General features: G+C 43.0%; 1 protein-coding gene across 5 annotated transcripts in view; it reads left to right on the forward strand.

The window, feature by feature from the left end:
• The window catches only part of LOC144263939 (cohesin subunit SA-2-like), a 92162-nt gene that overhangs the window by 66703 nt on the left and 6575 nt on the right, over nt 1-18884 (forward strand). For all 5 annotated transcript variants that reach the window (XM_077815089.1, XM_077815080.1, XM_077815074.1 and 2 more), the window contains 11 exons: nt 339-542; nt 2019-2095; nt 4848-4935; nt 7105-7185; nt 8040-8132; nt 9478-9643; nt 12467-12618; nt 13324-13425; nt 14713-14858; nt 14954-15082; nt 18443-18633. In XM_077815089.1, coding sequence (XP_077671215.1) covers nt 339-542; nt 2019-2095; nt 4848-4935; nt 7105-7185; nt 8040-8132; nt 9478-9643; nt 12467-12618; nt 13324-13425; nt 14713-14858; nt 14954-15082; nt 18443-18633 — 1429 coding nt within the window. The remainder of the gene's footprint in view (nt 1-338; nt 543-2018; nt 2096-4847; nt 4936-7104; nt 7186-8039; nt 8133-9477; nt 9644-12466; nt 12619-13323; nt 13426-14712; nt 14859-14953; nt 15083-18442; nt 18634-18884) is intronic.

The raw sequence follows: 18884 nt of genomic DNA on the forward strand, positions 1-18884 counted from the left end.
TAAAGCGCTAGTGTAGAGAGGCTCCTAGCACTTGGAGTTAATCCCCTCGTGGAGGTGGATTACCAGAAGAGCTGGGAGACCTCTCTCCCAGCACTCTCGTGCCACCACACTTGCACTTCAAAGCGCTGCCGTGGGAGTGCAGCCATGCCCTCAGTATAACCATTCTTATGTGACAGGTCTGTTATGAGAACTACAGCAACAAACAAAATCTTGTCCTGTAATCCCTGCCTGTCCTCCCCAAACGGGCATTTATTTTGTTTTCAGTTGTGTAAAGTAAAAAGGAATAAACATAAATAGGCATAACTTTGACTTGACTGTATCATCATGATAACTTGCAGCACTTGGATGCTTTGCTGAGAGTGGTGAAAGATATTGTAGCTGAACACTCTGACATGGATGTCCTCGAGGCTTGCTCCAGGATGTATTATGTCTTCTGCAATGAAGAACTGGCCATCCACAGGAGGGCGGATCTTGCCAGAACTCAGCTGATAGACGAGTTGGTGGACAAACTTAATGAGCTGCTGGCTGACTCTTGGCACGAGGTGCGTGTGACTGGAAGTAGAAATACATGAAACATTTCAGGATCAAAATGAAATAAATACAAGGGAGAGATGTTAAGACTGGCAATATACTGGTTTTTCTTTGCTTGGGGAGAGCAAAGCTTACAGAGGTAGTCTGAATACTCTGAAAGGGCTGTCTGTTTACATTTTAAAGTAGTGAAAATTGTATTCAGGCAGGAAGAAGGGGAAGAGAAGGGATGGTGTAGTTTATGGCACTAGGGAATGGGATTTCTGGGCATGCACTATCATGTGGATTCTTATGGCCAGAGCACCAATGGATATTCTAGCACTGAGCTGCAGAGGGTTAATGTTGCTATTTGAAAATGCCCGTCTAAGCACAAATGATCTGTTAGATATAGAGTATTTTAGAGGAGGTATAATTCTACATTTGTACATATTTGCAGTAATCAAAAAGCTCTTTATAACTTTGCTGCTGTTTGAAGAGTTTTTTTTAAAGATAATTCTGTAGGTACTATTAGGTCACATTAAAGTAGCTTTTGTGACTTGAAAGTAGCTTTTGCTTTTTGGAAGGAGGACTGCTGAATCTCTCTCCAAGTTTTTCAGTAGTTCTCAAAAGCAGAAACAGCCGGTGGAGATATGAATAGCTTGCTGGCTGATTTCAACAACAGGAGCCTGTAGCTGATGAACTGTGCCATCACTAACAGGTGTCATGCCATAGTATGGGAGTTCAGACAAGTGGATTTTTATTGGGTGCTGGGATACTGTAAATGTGTCAGGCCAAAAAAATCACATTGGATTTATTTTGGTAGTTTAAATAGACATCTATTCCAATGCGTGAGTATTTTTTTAATTAGAAATAAGCTTATAAGAGGTCAGCTGGGATTCTTGAACACTTGTGTAGTGTGGACCACAGCTAAATAAAGAGGTTGTCTCATGGAACCCTTCTCTTGTAATTCTTGATTGGAAGGAGTACCTCCTTTGCCATTTGCCATTCTGTTGTATCCTTGTGGAAACTACAGCAATTGCATATATGGGAAAGTAATATTAGGAAAGTATTTAATGTATTTTTAGCTGTCTTTGTGACTTGGCAGCTGAAAACAAGGAGAGCCAGCACCATGTGAGCACTAGCTCTCTGCAGACCACTAGCAGGTGCTTGATGGGTCAACAGTGACCACACACCACAATGTGAGAACGTCTGCAGTAGACTGCTTTGTAGTTTTAATTACCAAGACACTAGTGGCAGCTGTGGGGTGTTCAGTTATGAGGATGTTATAATGCGAGAGTAGCAGCATGGCATTTCCCAGACATATAACTTTGTCCCAGCCCGTGTACATTATTCTTTATCTTAGAGAGGGGTCTAGCGAACATAGTCGAAGGGCAAATGATTCCTGAAACTGAGACGAAGTCTAATTCAAGCCCGTGGTTAGTAGAGGAGCTAGCAGCTGGCCCACCACACCTTTGTTCATTCTGTTCTCTTTCCTAACTCATGTGATTTAGGGAGAAGGTCTTTGCACAGATGAAGAAGGAATTTGCCGAATATATACCACTTTGAGAAGAATAACAGCTTTTCATAAGTGAGATGTTTGTTTACATGATTACTGCCTTCCTCTCCTATACTGTTAGCACACTGTAACCTCACCGAGCTGCTATAAAAGCAGGAATTGCTGTTGGTTGGCTGGCTAATCAAGCTTACGTAAAAGAATCAAAATAGTCACGAAGTGTGATGTTTGTGCATAGAATGGTCAGGTGGAATTCCTTTTATCACAAGTACTTTTTCCTGTCAGTTTCTAGACTCTCCTAAATGTTGGCAGGCTCTCTGAGCAGAGAATTCTTTTTGAATTTACTAGCAAGGCTTGAGTGGCAGTGATTAAGTCAATCAGAGGTCTGCAAGTGGGCTGCTTATGGGATTGGGATGTCACTGTCTGCCTGTAGGCCCTTTCCTTTGGGCTTTTTCTGTATCCTCCCTCTTAGATGGATACCATTTGAGCCACCTTAGTGTCGAGACTGGCATTCAGCGTGGAGGGTAAGAGCGCTATGTTTGATAGCAGGCACAATATGTTAACTCTAATTTGTCTGGTCTCCAACTCTAAAAGAGCAAGTCTCTGAAGCCCTGCTCTCATGTAGTGCAGAGTGCTCTTGCTTGCTCACTAGTGGCCCAGTTCTGCAACCCTTACTCACCTTGAGTAGGGTCTTACCAATGACTTTATTGAGACTCCTTACCAAGTGAGTGTGGCAGAATTGGGCCATGGGTTAGGAGTAGCTTTCCCTTCATCTTGCATTGCTGAGATTCCCTGTTGCTCCAAATACTGTTTCAGGCATGAAGCCTGAGCTCTCTTTTGGGAAGTACAGTAGAACCTCAGAGTTACGAACACCTTGGGAATGGAGGTTGTTCATAACTCTGAAATGTTCGTAACTCTGAACAAAACGTGATGGTGGTTCTTTCACAAGTTTACAACTGAACATTGATTTAATACAGCTTTGAAACTTTACTATGGAGAAGAAGAATGCTGCTTTCCCTTTATTTTTTTAGTAGTTTATGTTTAACACAGAACTGTACTGTATTTGCGTTTTGGTTTTTGTCTCTGCTGCTGCCCGATTGTGTACTTCCAGTTCCAAATGAGGTGTGTGGTTGACTGGTCAGTTCGTAACTCTGAGCTTCTACTGGATGAGTGTTTGGAGAGAGCATTCCTGGTTTGTGTAGGAAAAGTGTAGAAATTCAGTTTCCTTCTGCATATTCCCATTCCTTTGGCTCACACAAGTTGCATTTTTTGTAGCAGGAACAAGACTCAGTGATAACTACTGAAACAATAGGCTAAAGGCTATAATTAATATTAGGCCATACTAAACTGTATTTCCCTTTTCCTATCTATACTGGAAGATTTCAGGCATCTCTTCCTGGCAGGTTTCATTGTAGAGGAAACAAATCATGACCAGCTTTAATATTTGTCGTCAAACTGTAGGAAGATCCTTGTGCTTTACCTGCCAACATAGAGTCGGTATAGATGGAGGGAGTTTATTTCCAATTAATCCTGTGGATCATAGAGGACAAACGGATCCAGCACATGCAAAACTGGTTTAAATTTTGTGTGCAGTGTCTGTCAATTAGTTTTCACTGAAAGTCCTTGTTATCCATTAGGTGCTGGCAAAAAGAGGATACATTTTACTTTTTATACTTGTGGTGAGATTTTTCTTACTTCCCTTAATAAATTTAGGTATCACTGTGAAGGTAATCAGCTCTCTTCACCAAATAAAAGCATAATCTTTTTGGTAGCTGTGATTATTTAGGAACAGGTTGCATGTAGGGAGAAATGGGATTGTTAAAAACAGTAGCTTTTATCTCAGGGGCGGGCAAACTTTTTGGCCCAAGGGTCACATCGGGTTTCCGAAATTGCATGGAGGACCAATTCCTGTCCAGACAGCCAGGCGAGGCCTGGCCCCTACCCCCTACCCAACCCCCCCTGCTTCTCGCCCCCTGACAGCCCCCCTGGGACCCCTGCCCCGTCCACCCCTCCCTGTCCCCTGACCGCCCCCAGACCCTCTGCCCCTGACTTCCCCCTGCCGCCCCATCCAACCCCTCCTCTCATTCCTGACTGCCCCCTGGGACTCCTGCCCCATCCAACCCCTCCTCTCATTCCTGACTGCCCCCTCGGACTCCTGCCCCATCCAACCCCTCCTCTCATTCCTGACTGCCCCCTGGGACTCCTGCCCCATCCAACCACTCCTTCTCTGTGACCACCCCCGGAATCCCTGCCCCTGACTGCCCCCTGCCACCCCATCCAACCCCCCCTCCTTCCTGACTGCCCCCATTCAACCCCCCTGTTCCCTGCCCTCTAACTGTCCCAACCCCTATCCACAGCCCCGCCCCCCGACCACGACCCCAAACTCCCCTACCCCCTATCCAACCCCTGCTCCGCTCCCTGCCCCCTTACCGCGCTGCCTGAAGCACCAGTGGCTGGCTGCGCTACAGCTGCGCCGCCCAGAGCACCAGGACAGGCAGCCGCGCCGCCCCCCTGGAGCCAGCCGCGCCACCGCGCAGCACAGAGCACCGGGTCGGGCTGTGGCTCTGCAGCTGTGCTGCTCGGCAAGAGCTCGCAGCCCCGCCGCCCAGAGCATTGCACCGGAGGCGCGGCGAGCTGAAGCTGTGCGGGAGGGAGAACAGCAGTGAAGGGGCCAGGGGCTAGCCTCCTGGGCCAGGAGCTCAGGGGCCGGGCAGGACGGTCCCGCAAGCCAGATATGGTCTGCGGGGCATAGTTTGCCCACCTCTGTTTTATCTCTTCTCTTTATGATTATTTTAGTGTGGTATTTCATTTCCTTTTTGACTGGCAGTGCTCACAATCTCACCAAATGGAATCTCTATGGGAAGACGTCAAAGCTGCTGGTTTTTGAGATGGAGTATGGGAGTTTACCTGTTCAGGTAAATTGATGGTACTGAGCACTAATAAAGCATTTAGTCTATCAAAGTACTTTACAAACATTAACTGAACTTCACACTAGAGCCCTGCATGGGACTATTTTTTAATCCTGTTCCTGTCCCACCCCACAATACCCACTTTTGCCGACTCCCACATTTTTATCCTGCTCCCTCCATCAAAAGCCTTAGATCCCACAAATCCTGCAAGAGAGAGAGACTCCTCCATGCTACTAAAATAAACCCCCAACAGCAACACAAAAGAAAATGGTCGGTTAATATATTGTGTATATATAAACAGAATTCAGACACAATTTTTACCACTAAAAGTAGAAAACAAATCTTGCTTAAACCATGTAAAAACAATACTTTAACTCCTGTTATAATAGACACCAAATCTTTTTCTATCCCTCGCTTAAATTTAAGTATTGAAACCTTTCCTTAAAAAAAAAAAGGAAAGAAAACCTTGCTTTACATTGCTGAAATTCCATATATAACAAACTGACAAGAGATTTAGTGCTTCCCCACAAATTACTGCAGTCTGTTTTTTTCCCCACCCAATCCCGCCCACAACAAAATACATTTTACCCGCTCCTGCTTTTATGGCAGCAGGTCCTGTGGGACCCACGGGATCCCAGTCCCGCTTCAGGGCTCTACCTTACACAGTATCCTGTGAGAGAGATGGATGTTATTATTCCCATTCCACAGCTTGGGAAACTGAGACACAGAGAGCCATCTTCATCTCTGGTATAACCCTGTTGAAGACCGTGGAATTAGGACATGGATTAATTTAGTGCAAAGATTGTCCAGTGCTGTGCTGGGGGTGTTATTGTCCGAGTCTGGATTAGTTGTTTGCTTAGAATCAGAGACAGGGCTTCTCTTTCTCAATTGTGCAATGTCGCTCTAAACAAAGTACAGATAATTCAGGGATTTGCTTGTCACTCGCAGATTAAATTTCGTCAGAATTGAAAATATTTCAGACCCATTACTTGCAAAATGAACTATAGTGAAGCCAATTTGCTTATTAACTATTGTTAAGGTTGCGAGTTTGTCAGGGAGGTCATGGATTCCGTGACTTTCCAGGATCTCTGCGACTTCTGCAGCGGCTGGTGCGGCTGGCCCAGGGGCCGCCTGAGCAGCTGGGGCAGCCCCTTGGCCAGCCACACCGGCCGCTGCTGGGGCAGTCTTGGCCTACCGCGCCCTCCACCCCAGCAGCAGCAGGAGTTTGGGTGTGAGAGGGGGCTCAGGGCTGGGGATTGGGGCATGGGAGAGGGTGAGGGCTCTGGGCGGTGCTTACCTCGGGGGGCTCCCCAGAAGCAGTAACGTCCCTCCTTGGCGGAAGCACGGCCAAGGGGCTCTGCGTGCTGCCACTGCCTGCAGGCACCACCCCTGAAGCTCCCATTGGCTGCAGTTCCCAGTCAATGGGAGCTGCGGAGCCAGTGCTCAGGGCGGAGGCAGCGTGCAGAGCTGCCTGGCCGTGTCTCCGCCTAGGAGCAGAGGGAGGGGGATGTTTCTGCTTCCGGGGAGGCGCGGAGCCAAGTAGGGAGTCTGCCAGCCCTGCCAACTTGTCCCCCGTCCCAGCACCAGTGGGGGTCCTGAGCTGCGCCCCCCAGTACCCGTGGGGGTCTTGGGCTACCCCCCCCCCAGCACTCGTGGGGGATCCTGGGCCACGCCCTGGGCTCCCACCCTCCCCCCAAGATTTAGTCAGGGTATATAATACAAGTCATGGACGGGTCACAGGCCATGAATTTTTGTCTACTGCCCGTGACCTCTCCATGACTTTTACTAAAAATACCCGTGACTAAAATGTAGCCTTAACTATTGTCTAAACTACAAACCTCAAGTTGTCTGTTCAGCTTTAACGCTAATTCTGATAGTCTCCACTGGCCATGATTACCTAGTGCAAGTTTAGCAAAGCACTTAAGCATGTGCTTAGTCTGCATTGAAGTCCATGAGCCTTAATGCTTTACTGAATCAGGAACTTAATCCAGAGACAAAGGTTCTGAGGAAGTCATGCTTAGTTGCATGTAAACCTACTGAATCTGCTTTTGGGATCTAAATGTCTCATGCTGCAGAAATACTTGTACAAGCAGCATACAGAATATGAGATGTTGATTCTTTGCTTTCACTACAAAGCCTTTCACATTATTAAAAGATATGTACTTTTATTTGCAGATGATCCTACCAGCTCTACAGTGCACATACTTTGCTCTCTTATGGCAGCTAGCTTCAGCTGTGGAGAGGTCATCTTCCAAGGTTGGCCAGTGCAAATAATTCTGAAACCAAGTGGTGCACTTGAAAGGTTCACATTCACTTGCTGTCCTTTGATGGCTGGAAGAGACATACTTTCCCAAAATGATGCTGTGAACATTTTGTTGGAGAAACCAAATTAGGATTAGGCATTTCTCTCTCCTGTGTTTTAATATTGGAAAAGTGGAGACATTTTAAAATCTCTGTAAGGGCATAATTAAATTAAACAAGTGCTTATCTGTGTTCAGTGCAAAGTTTTGTGCTTCTGAATCCTGGCATATGGTGGAAACAAGGATTGTTTCCTGAACAAAAAACAGTGAAAATACAATATTCAAAGAAAACCCTTGGAATTCAGTCTTTACATACCGCATATTTGTTTCTGTTTAGTGCACTATGGTATGCATGAAGAATGCCCAGGGAAAGTGTTAGGCAATCTCACCATCAGTTTTCTGTTACAATTATTATTTGTGAATTGATACTACGCAGCATCAAAAACATACTAAGCACTTCAATGGGGTATTTTAGTTTTAAATTACAAAAATGAGAACTCGCCTACGTTTTGATCCATGAGCAAATAAAAACAACGGTGTAGTTTCTCTAGAGATTTCTGGCTGCACTGAGTATTGCTGCTTTCTTCCATCTGTTCTCTTCCTCTTTTGTATCCCTGTATACAGAAGATACTGACATGGAACTGGCATCTTTTGTTTTTAGATGTTTCGGAAGTGATAGAAGGGTGCTGACCATTTAGGGACTGATTCAATAGATATACATGGTTTGGTGCTCCACTCCTGTCCTTGGCTACCTAGGTGTCAATGCCCATCATTTCTCTAATCTTTGTTTTTTCTTCCATAATTTTTTAGGAGACTCTTTTGGCATTGAACAGAGAGTTGAGATTTTTCTGCCAGATTTGTGCATGCAACCTCAGCCATAAAGATAAAGATTTAAGTGAAAAGGTCAGTGGCTCCGTAGGGGCTAGTTTGTTTAACGGTGTGTTTTGCTCACTCCTCCTTTAGCTCCTTTTCCTCATTTATTTTGCTTTTTAAAAGTCTTATTTTAAAATAAGTGGAGTCCTTGTTAACCAGAGCACTGAACTACCACAGCATCCTGCACATGCACAGGAATACATCTGCATGGAGCCAGGTGCAGGATGGGGGCTAAGTCTGAGTTGCATTGTTAATTAAAACTGAACTGAAAACGTAAATAGGAAGATTTTTTTCCTCCTCAACAATAACTTGTCCTAAATGCTGCCACTAGTAAAATCCTTGGGCTGCATGTAGCCAGATTTTCATTAACAAAATATATTGTAAGGATTTTCAAAATAGTCTTAAATTTTACATGTAAAATAATGATAAGACTACTAAAATGCACAATGTAATATAACTTTCCTCCTCCCCCTACAACTTCCCCAGCGTCTGGGCTACAATGTAGGTCTCTGGCACTGAGGAGGAAAGAAACAGATGAAGTCTAGAGGTTTGAGCACAGGACTGGATGCTATGAACTCCGGAGTTCTAATTGCAGTTCTGCCATTGACTCCCTCAGTCTTTCCATCTCTAAAGCAGAGATAACAAAATTTACCTTGAAGTGGTGTTGTTGGGATGGATTAATATTTGTCAGGTGATTTGAAGACTAAATGTATTAACATAATTATATAAACTGGAGTCACAGCGTGGTGTGTGCTGTGGTGTCACCCTGGATTGGGAGTTGGCAATCCGTGACTCAAGGAAACTTAAATGGGTGGTGGCAGAGAAGACAAAAGGTTGCTCTTTACATTGCTGATGTGCTGTGAATGCTCCTTCTAACTTGGGTAGTTGCCAGGGCACTTTCAGCACATATTACTGAAGTAAATTGAATTTTCATATTTGCATTTGCACTTCTCCTTTTAACAATCACTGTTGGTGTGAGTGTATTTACTGCTCTCGTTTGTTTATAAATGCCTGAAAAAATGGGTTTAATGACTGAGAACGTAACTACAGAAATGGAAAATCAGGGACAAAGTGCTCAGTAGTTCAGCTTCCCAGACTTCTAAGAAGAGTGACATTGGCATATGACAGAATGCAGCTTCTTTATACAAGGTAGAAAATCTTTAGGAGATCAGGGTGGGGATTAAACATGCAGCTCTTACAAGGGCATCTCCAGAAGGGCTAAGCTATGGTACTCCACCCCTGTGGGACCAGGCTCAAAGACAGAGCTTTGGTCTTGTAGGAATAATAGTTGATAATGGAGATGAAAAAATATCATTGTTCTGGTGGCTTTCCCCCAAATTCCTAAATCCTTGTTTGGCATGTGTGTATGTTACAGGCCTTCATGATACTCTGTGATTTACTGATGATTTTGAGTCACCAATCTTCAGGTGACGATGAAGCTGTAGGAGTCCTTCAGTATCTTCCCAGCACATCCCTTCAGTCAAAAATGCTCTTGTTTATCCAGGATCATGTTTTCACGGAGGAGAAAGAAGAAATCAAAGGTCAGCCACTGTCCTCAGCAAGGAAGTAAACTAACATTTTCTGATGTCATTCATCTGCAGCATTTGACATTGCCAGGCTGAGAGGCTGCTAATTTTTTTGATTTCTTTACAAATAGAGCTGTAGCATATGAATACAAACAAAATGGATCACTCAGTGTACACAGATTTATGTCTGCTGTGGCTTTTCCAGAGGAGGTATTGCTAATTGATTTTTATATGGAAGGGGCTGAGGTACATAGTACAATGATGGGTAGCACTATCAAACCTTGAGATAGATTTCAATGGGTTAGCATTATTCTGTTAACCATGCTCCTGGAGGGATTTTAGTTGAGGAACTGTGGATCAGTTGATGTATAACAGTTCCAAGCCATCAAACTAAGGGATAATATATATTATTCGAGTGAGTTTGATTTTGCAGAACGTATTATGGTATTTGCTGTTCTTCTGTCATTTTCAAACAGATTTAGAATAGTAATGCAATAATTAGGTTTTGTTGTGAATGATTTTGAAAAGATGCTGCTAATTCTTTGTGGTACCAAGGATGCGGCTATACGACCTTGATAAATTGGAGAATTGGTCTGAAATCAACAAGAGGAAATTCACTTAGGAAGGAAAAATCAAATGCACAACTACAAAATGGGTTATAACTGGCTAGGTTGTAGTACTGCTGAAAAGGATCTGGTGGTTATAGTGGATCAGGAATTGGGGCCTGCAACAGAGCCAGTCTCTGGGCACCCTAATGAATGCAGCGGGCCTGTCGTAGGCTGCCTTATTGGCTACACCACTTGATCAGTTGGACGGATCTTAATCAACAGTTCAGTGGCTGCTTCGACCATTTGCCCACAGCTGCAATAGCTCCTGCTTCCATCTTGATTTCAGTCCTGCTCCTGCCTTGTTCCCAGCCTTATTCCAGCCCTGCTTTTGCCTGGAACCCTTGGACCTAGCTTTGCCTCCCTCCAGGTAACCCGGTTCTAACCCCTCTGATCCGATTACATCTGACCTCTGACCCTAGGCACCGACAACTGTTCTAACCATTAGGAAAGACTCCTGGTCAGACCACTAGGCATGCCCATCCACGCCCTGGTAACTGATGATAGTGGATCACAAAAAGAATAAGAGTTGTGAAAAAGGCTAATATCATTCCAAGGTGTATTAACAGTCATGTTGTATGTAGGACATAGGAGGTAAGCATCCCACTCTACTCGGCACTGGTGAGGCCTCAGCTGCGTCCAGCTTTGGGCACCACACTTTAAGAAATGTGGACAAACTGGAGAAAGTCCAGAGGAGAGCAACAAAAATGATGAAAGGTTTAGACAGCCTGACCTCTGAGGAAAAGTTGAAAATACAGGGTATGTTTAGTCTTGAGAAAAGAAGACTGAGGGGGAACCTGATAACCGTCTTCAGATATGTTAAGGGCTGTTAAAAGAGGACTGTGATCAATTGTTCTCCATGCAGGTAGGACAAGAAGTAATTGGCTTAATCTGCAGCAAGGTAGATTTAGGTTAGATAATAGGAAAATCTTCCTAACTATAAGGGTAGTTAAGGTCTGGAATTGGCTTCTAAGGGAGGTCGTGGAACCCCCTCATTGGAGTTTTTTAGGAACAAGTTGGACAAACACCTCTCAGGGATGGTCTAGGTTTACTTGTCTACCTTAGTGCAGAGGGCTGGACTAGCTGACCTTTTGAGGTCCTTTCCAGCCCTACATTTCTATGATACTTATCCAGCAACTTGCTCTGAGGAATTGAACATGAGAAGAAACATATTTTCAATTCCTCAGTCCTCCCAACAAAGGGTCCCAACTTCCCCCTCCAAACTCACTGTCTTACTCTCTCCCCTACAATAAACTCAGCAAACTCCTGCATCCAGGAGTGATTCCTTGTCTTTTCTCTCCCATGAGCCCATCTGCCTGTGTTATCTGTCAGCTGCCCCTTGTCAGTTCTGACCCTGACAGTCATTTACTCCTGGTCAGCCTACCTGCCTCTCATTGGTTCCTAGGCCAGAGGCTGGGTTTGAAAGCCAGAAACAGGTCATGTGGGATTCCTAGGCCAGAGATCAGGGAAGCTTTCTGGCAGCGAGGAGGCAGAATTCACTCCAGGCAGGAGTCTAACTCTCCCAGGCTTTCCTTCCGCAGGTAACTCTCTCCAAGCACCTCCAGCAACAGGGCTGGCAAAAGCCGTAAAAGCAATTGGTTCCCAAATGTATTATTATTTGTACTGAAGTAATCCTGGGGCCCACAGTTATGGACCAGGACCCCATTGTGCTAGGCACTATACATACACAGAACAAAATGACCTGCCCCAGAGAGTTTACATGCTAAGTAAATGTCAGATGTTAGTGTTGATAACTACTTGGAAACTTGCAACTGAATTCTTCTCTCACAGGCTGTGTGTACTGGTTTGTTTCTGTGGAGTTACTCATGAATTGAGTGCTGGGTGCTGGCATTGATTTCTTTTAAAGAAAAGATATTGATATGGTTCGCTGGTCTTTTTCTGTCAGATGTGTTTGGTTTTTGTTCTGTGTTCCGTGTTTTGGTCCTGTCCTACAGCTATAGCCAGGATCTTACAAGGAGATTCTGACTGGTAGAAATGTGAAATCCCTACAAAGATTAGAACAGAAAGGATATACAAATAAGTAGCTTGCACTGTCATCAGCTGTGAGCTTTGTAATGGAAATAAACCTATATCCTTTGGTAAGGATAGTGTCTGTTATTTAGAGAGTTGACTGAATAGCTGAGTTTGTGTAATTTGGGTTGAAGTTGGCCTTAAAAATAAAATACATTAAGTAAAATGTTAGAACAAAGCCTTAGCATGTTTATTTCCCTAGACTTGACAGAAGAGGAGGAGAGGGAAAAGGAGGGCTACAAATTGAATGATTTACACAGGAGGCGGAGTCTTCTTGCAGTCTATTGCAAGCTAATTGTGTTTACCGTGGTGGAGATGTCTGCGGCTGCTGAGATCTATAAGCACTATATGAAGGTAACACTTAGCTTTGAAAATGCATTTACGCCATGAAAGTGACTCTAGTACTTGTGGAAGGTGCTGGATTAGCAGCCTTGGAGGCCAGAGTCATCTGTTTATGCACAAAATGGTTGCAGAAATGAACAGTAGCAGTGCAGGCTTCTCCCCACTGCTCTGGTAATGTACCTTAGAGTAGAATGAATGATTACTAAGAGACAGGGTAATTTAGTTCCCCGTTCATTAACTCTTTGGCTTCTGTAGAAGACTGCCAGAGAGGTGCCATTTGTGGTGGTGGCACTTGGTCACTAGGATCACTCTAAACTTGAGTGAAATGAGTGGTTTCAATAGCCATCTGCTGGCGATGACACTTGGTATCTACGTGGCCAGGGCTGGGTGTGAATCAGTAGTCTAGGTGTGAAAATCTCCATATTCTGTTTCCAACTCATTGATTCAGTCCTCCTGTCAGAATAATACTTGACTATTTTTCATCCATAGATCTCACAGTACTTTACAAGGGAGCATAAATAAAATTATCCTTGTGAAAACTTTTAAAAATGTTCCTTTTAGCAAGATATCTAGGACCTGGAATATTTTATGAATTGTTCAGTTTTTCTTAGCAGTCTCTGTTTTTCCTGTGTTTCATGAGTGTACCCCAGGTATTGTGTATTCATAAAGCTGTAGTAAGGTAGTGATGTTTCTGTTATGTATTTTTTGCACTAATAGACCTACAATGATTTTGGAGATATAATTAAGGAAACCCTGAGCAGGACGAGGCATAACAACAAAATCCAGAGTGCCAAGACATTGATTCTCTGCCTGCAGCAGGTAAGAGTAATGCAGAAGGAAAGGGACTCTGATGAAAGCCATCCCCACACTATAATTTTCTAGGTACCTTGTCATAGTTATTCAAACTAATTTAAATAGATAGTGAAAAAGTCACTTTCTTGAATTCATGTAAGTGCTTTTCTTTGTCAAAGCACCTTATGAGCCCTTTGGCCTAAGAGTAAAAACCTAATTTTTTTTGCCAAATACCTGATCTTTTAGGATTGTTATTATTCATGGAACGTCTTGTGTTGCAAGATACAGACTAAGGGCCTCTGGCTACATAGTGGTGAGCAGCCTCAACTCTCACTGAAATTGGGGGTGGTTGGCATTTCTCCAGAGGTGTTCAGTGCCTTCTGAGATCAGGCCCCCATTGTTTCCATGCTTGACTAGAGAATTTAAATTAGATTTTTATTGAAAAAATTGGACACACCTGATGATGGCCCCTGCTCCTCTAGTTACACCAACTCTGCCATAGCAGTATTGAGCCTAATAATCTGTTTTAGAAACTGCTCTAGCCTGGTTTCCTCATGGACATCTGTTCTCCCAGCATCCATGTCATACTCCTAAGTTGCAGAACAGACTCCTCCTAGATTGACTGATATATGAGCTCTGCTGACTTCACACACTTCGCCAGGAACTTAGATCCATGACCCAACCCCTGAAATACGAGATAAAGTGAGGGTGAGCTGCATTTGGCCACATATATTCTGCCCACATAGTCAGAAAGTCTGTTACATATCACATAGACAACTGGCCCAGGTTGGTCTTTCATTGACCTTCAAAATTTTCAGGTCGCAGGGAACAAACTACCTACATGTTCTATTAGAAAAAAACTTGGCAATAAGGTCTGTGTCTCTTGGTTGGCTCAGTCATGCCCTCAACTACGTGGGCAAGCGTTGCTGCTTCTCTTTCAAAAACTAGCCGTTGTGTATCCATGCTCTGATTTTCTCTAACCCTCAGGGTGAGATTAAGCCCTCTGACTAGATCCACTGATCTCAGTGGGAGTTGAAGGCACTTATCATTTTGCAAGATTAGAGGCCTATGCAAGTAAGGCATCCTACCTGCTAAACAGAGTGGCACCCTTTGCAGATATTTTCCCAGGCAGTGCTCAAACCTCTCAGGTTTGTTCCAAGTAAGTGTGATTCTTCAGCAAATGAATTTGTTTTGCGCTTGTTCGTTTCCTTTGCAATGCTTCGCTCTACATGAGGTAAGTATTGTATGGCTGGTGTGTTCTCCTTGTGCTTTTGTTGCCTGGAAGTTTACATGTTGGTGTTTGTGGTTTTGCAGTTGTTTCAGAAACATACAGAAACCCATGGTAGTACCCACAGCATGGATTCGTCTTTCACAAACATTAAAGAACTTGCTCGTCGCTTTTCACTGACATTTGGCTGGGATCAGGTGAAATCCAGGGAATCAGTAGCCATGATACACAAGTATGTGCCACATAACCATATATTGTCCATGGCATTGTTTTGTTTATTTTCTCTGTTAAGTTACCTTGTCCCTCTTATTTTTTCCCCTCTAATAGAGAAGGGATTGAATTTGCCTTTCAAGGAGCTGCTGGAGTGGAAGGGAAATGCCTGCCTCCAAATTTAAGCTTTCTGTTAATCATCAGTGAATTCTCCAATAAGCTACTAAAGCCTGACAAAAAATTAGTGTAAGTTACCTTTATTGCTTATTGCCAGACAAGTGATCTTAGGTGATGCATGTCATATGCAGCACTTACACACTCGTGCATAGATCGTTTTTGTACAGTGTGTCTTTGTATAATGGATGGCTTTATATTGTTGAAAGAATTGTTCAAGTACTTCTCTATCTGGCCAACTTTGGAAATCTGTTTGGTTTCCCATCAGAAGTGTGGATGATTGGACACTTTTTCAGTTTTGATTTCTTCTCCATTTCAGTCTATGCTAGCAGTTTTTTGGGGTTGTGCATCTACATACCCAATCAGTTTTTAGCCATAATTACAACCAAATAAAAAAAAAGGTGTTTAAAAAAAAAAAAGGCCATGGGGGAAAATGGTGTTAACATTATATATGAGGGAGGGAGGTATATTGGCTGGCAGGAGCAAATAGAACCCTTTTTTTAAGGGTGGTCTCAAGTGTTAAACAGTTTAAGTTCTGTCCTGGAGCAAAGCAGAAGAGGTGGAGATAGAGCTAATATAGTGACAATGGAATGGAAGGAGCCAAAACCACAATCCATATGACTGGGGCAGACTAGCTTCTCTGAGGATTCTGTTACAAAATATGTCGCATGAAGCTCTTCACTGCAGGAACTATGTCTTTGTAGAGTCCCTGACAGAATGGGATTCTGGTTCCGATTGGCACCTCTGGGTGCTATTGTAATGTAAATATTAAAAAATAATAATATAACACTGGGCCATTTATTCTTATGGCTCTGGATATTTTGTATTCTAGTACAGAGGAACATGATAGTGTCTGTTAGGCTTGGTATACGCTATCAACTTATGTTTGTATAACTACATCATTCAGGGGTGTGGAAAATCCAATCAGAACACTCCTGAGCAACATAGTTGTACTGATCTAACTCCGGTGTGAACAGCGCTGTGTTGACAAGAGAGCATCCTTCTTTTTGGGGAGGTGGAGTACCTATACGGATGGGAGAAACTCTCCCGTCAACATAGGTAGCCTCTTCACTAAATGCTACAGCAGCGCTGCTGCAGCGTTTTAAGTGTAGACAAACCCATAGACCCTGCTTCCTCAGTGTTTGCTCTTCTCTGTCTCTGGTACTGCAGGAGCTCCTTCCTCCTTTCTGTCCCTTGGTTCCTTCCATTCCATTCCTTCTCTTTTCTTCCTTAGTCAGTGTCAATAGGTAAAGTTTCATGACAGAGAAGAAACCAGGCAGCAAGTAGGAAAAAAAGCATGCTGCCTGCATCCTGCCATGCCCCGTGTAACTTGCTCGCTACTGGATTGTTAAGCTTACTGGTTATAGCATTAGCATGGGTTCAATTGGAACTGATCTTTCATGGAGAGCTTCAAATGACTTGTATGCCAAGGATTAAGAGTGGTAAAATGTTTAACCTCATGCTACTCTTAATCCGTGACAAACAAAATGTATTCAGGATTCAGTTATACACAGACTGCATATTGAGAAATGAATAAGATATAAAAATGCAACGTGCAGGGGGAAAATGTGCAGTGTGCAGATTCCCTTTTTTGTATTGTGACCTCTGATTGTTTGATTTTGATCAGTCTATAATTATAGTAATTACCCTTTCTAATTTTGCATTTTTGCCAGCCAGGATCTCTTGTGTGTACCACTAGATTGTACCTTCCACAAACGTTTGTTTAACTCCATCATCACAATGTGGACTTGGTTTAAGCAATCGTTCTCTTCCATATGGTGATCTTTTCCCCCCAGGTGGATTTCTGTTAATTCACCCTTGCAAAACTCTATTTACCAATTTGTCTTAGGAGAGTAACTTTTTTTTTTTTAAATGATAAAGGAAAATATTTCATCAGCAGGATGGGCAGGATGGTAAATTTTCATGATGATTTTCCGAGGCTGTGTCTAATTTTTTTTCCAGTGGGTATATTCCAAGAAAGCAGGAATATCCCTACTGGTTTGCTCATCTTTTGACCACTCTTGTGAGGAACCAAGCAAGAAACACACCTAGAGTTTATCTTCAGCTGTCTTTGACTTGCCCACCTATGTTGGAAATAAATGAAAAACAATAAAGTTCTCAAGGAGGGGGAAATTGCAATTTTATCTACAACTCTACATTCAAGCTATGTTTGTAAAGTAACAGTTTCTTTTCTGGGAGGCTCAAAATGCCTTGCAAGGTCTGGAGATTATATTTCCTTTTAGAAATATTTAGGTTTAGTTGCACCATAAATTACAGGATGGAATGTTTTAAGTCAACATGAACTTTTGAAAATAAACATCTGGTTATTTTCATTTTTATTATTAATCAGGCACAGGACTGGTGAACAGACCTGCATAACGTTTGTGAATGCACCTATAACACATGATAAAGAGAATAAGGACATTTGTTAGAAAGGAGTATAGCCAACATGTTCTAAGTATACGGAGTTTAGTGGTAAAATATTTTACTTGTCAGTTTGTGTTTGCCACAAAATATACATAGAAACAATTTATTAAATAAAAAAACAGTGCTAAGGGCTTCAAAATAGGAGTGTTTCCACTGACATCAGTGGGAGTTGGATTAGACCCTAAAATTTTAGTTACAGTACACTCTTGTTTGAAACTAACATATTGCATAATCAGTGTGTTGAGTCTCCATGATGCATGACTCTAATCATCTGAGTCATCCTCCCAGGACTGTCTTTTTCTTGTTTTGATGAAAGCTCTGATATTTTCCAGGCTGCCTTCCGAATCAGAGTAGTAATAACAATATAAAATTATAATTAAAATAATTATTGATATAATTAATTATATTAAAATGTATAAAATGTTCACGGTGTGCGTGTTCTAATGTGGGATCTGGTTTAACAGTGCTGGCTGGATTGGAAGTGATGAGCTGTAGCTGGAAAGCATTGAGCCCGCCAGCCCCCACCCCTGCTTTCTAATTCCGGAGTTCATTTTGTCTTGCTGTTAAATCAAAGGGAATGCCTCTCAGTTGGGTTTCCCTCTGCTCTGCAGTTGAGGAGGCAGGACTAGACCTTTCAGTTGCTGGGGAGGGGTTATCTTACAAGAAAACAACCCAGTAAATTGCTTCCTGGCAGCAGCAACAAGCAGTTACTTTCCCTGTGCTAGAGTGTAGGAAATTGTACTAAAAGATGGATGTGGCTCTGTAATTATTGGGAATCAAGAGTTGTTTGTAATGTTCTGAGCAATCTTTCAGCTTCGGAAGCACTCACACTGATTTGTTTTCTCGGAAGGGGGAGCCAGGCCCTCCCTCTTTCTGTTGCTTGATGGATCTGGTTCTGCCTCCCCAATTGCAGAGGAGAGGGAAAAAACCCAAATGTAGGAAGGGTTAGCCTAGATAGCTACAGAAGAAATTTTGATTTTTCTTATACTTCTCATTTTTCCCCAGGTATGGTTACCTGCAGAGGTATATAACAGAGCCAGCATCTTGCAGAGGAGATGAATGGCACCCCTTGGTTTGGTACAGGAACTCTTTGCTGGCAAATGAAGATGAGGAGAATTCTGTTATCAGCAGTTTAAGAGAATTGTCACCCACAAGCAGATCTAAGACATCTTCTTTTAAAAGAAAATTGTCTAATGGTATGAAAGTTCCACCATCTTGTTAAATCTGATTGGTTGTGTCCTCAGTAAAAATGGATAACATATCACATTAAAATACTGCAGTGTGTGGGCTGTTGTAGACTTCCATTCTAAACCCTATATTTTTCCCTTCAGATTTGTTGTTTTCATCATTCACTAGAGAGAGGCTTGGTCCAGTGGTCTGAGTATGGGAGCCAGAAACTCTCGAGTTCTGTTTTAGTCCCTGCTGTCATTCATGCCTTCGGTAGCCT

Source organism: Eretmochelys imbricata, chromosome 1, assembly GCF_965152235.1.
Source record: "Eretmochelys imbricata isolate rEreImb1 chromosome 1, rEreImb1.hap1, whole genome shotgun sequence".
NCBI classification, from domain to species: domain Eukaryota; kingdom Metazoa; phylum Chordata; order Testudines; family Cheloniidae; genus Eretmochelys; species Eretmochelys imbricata.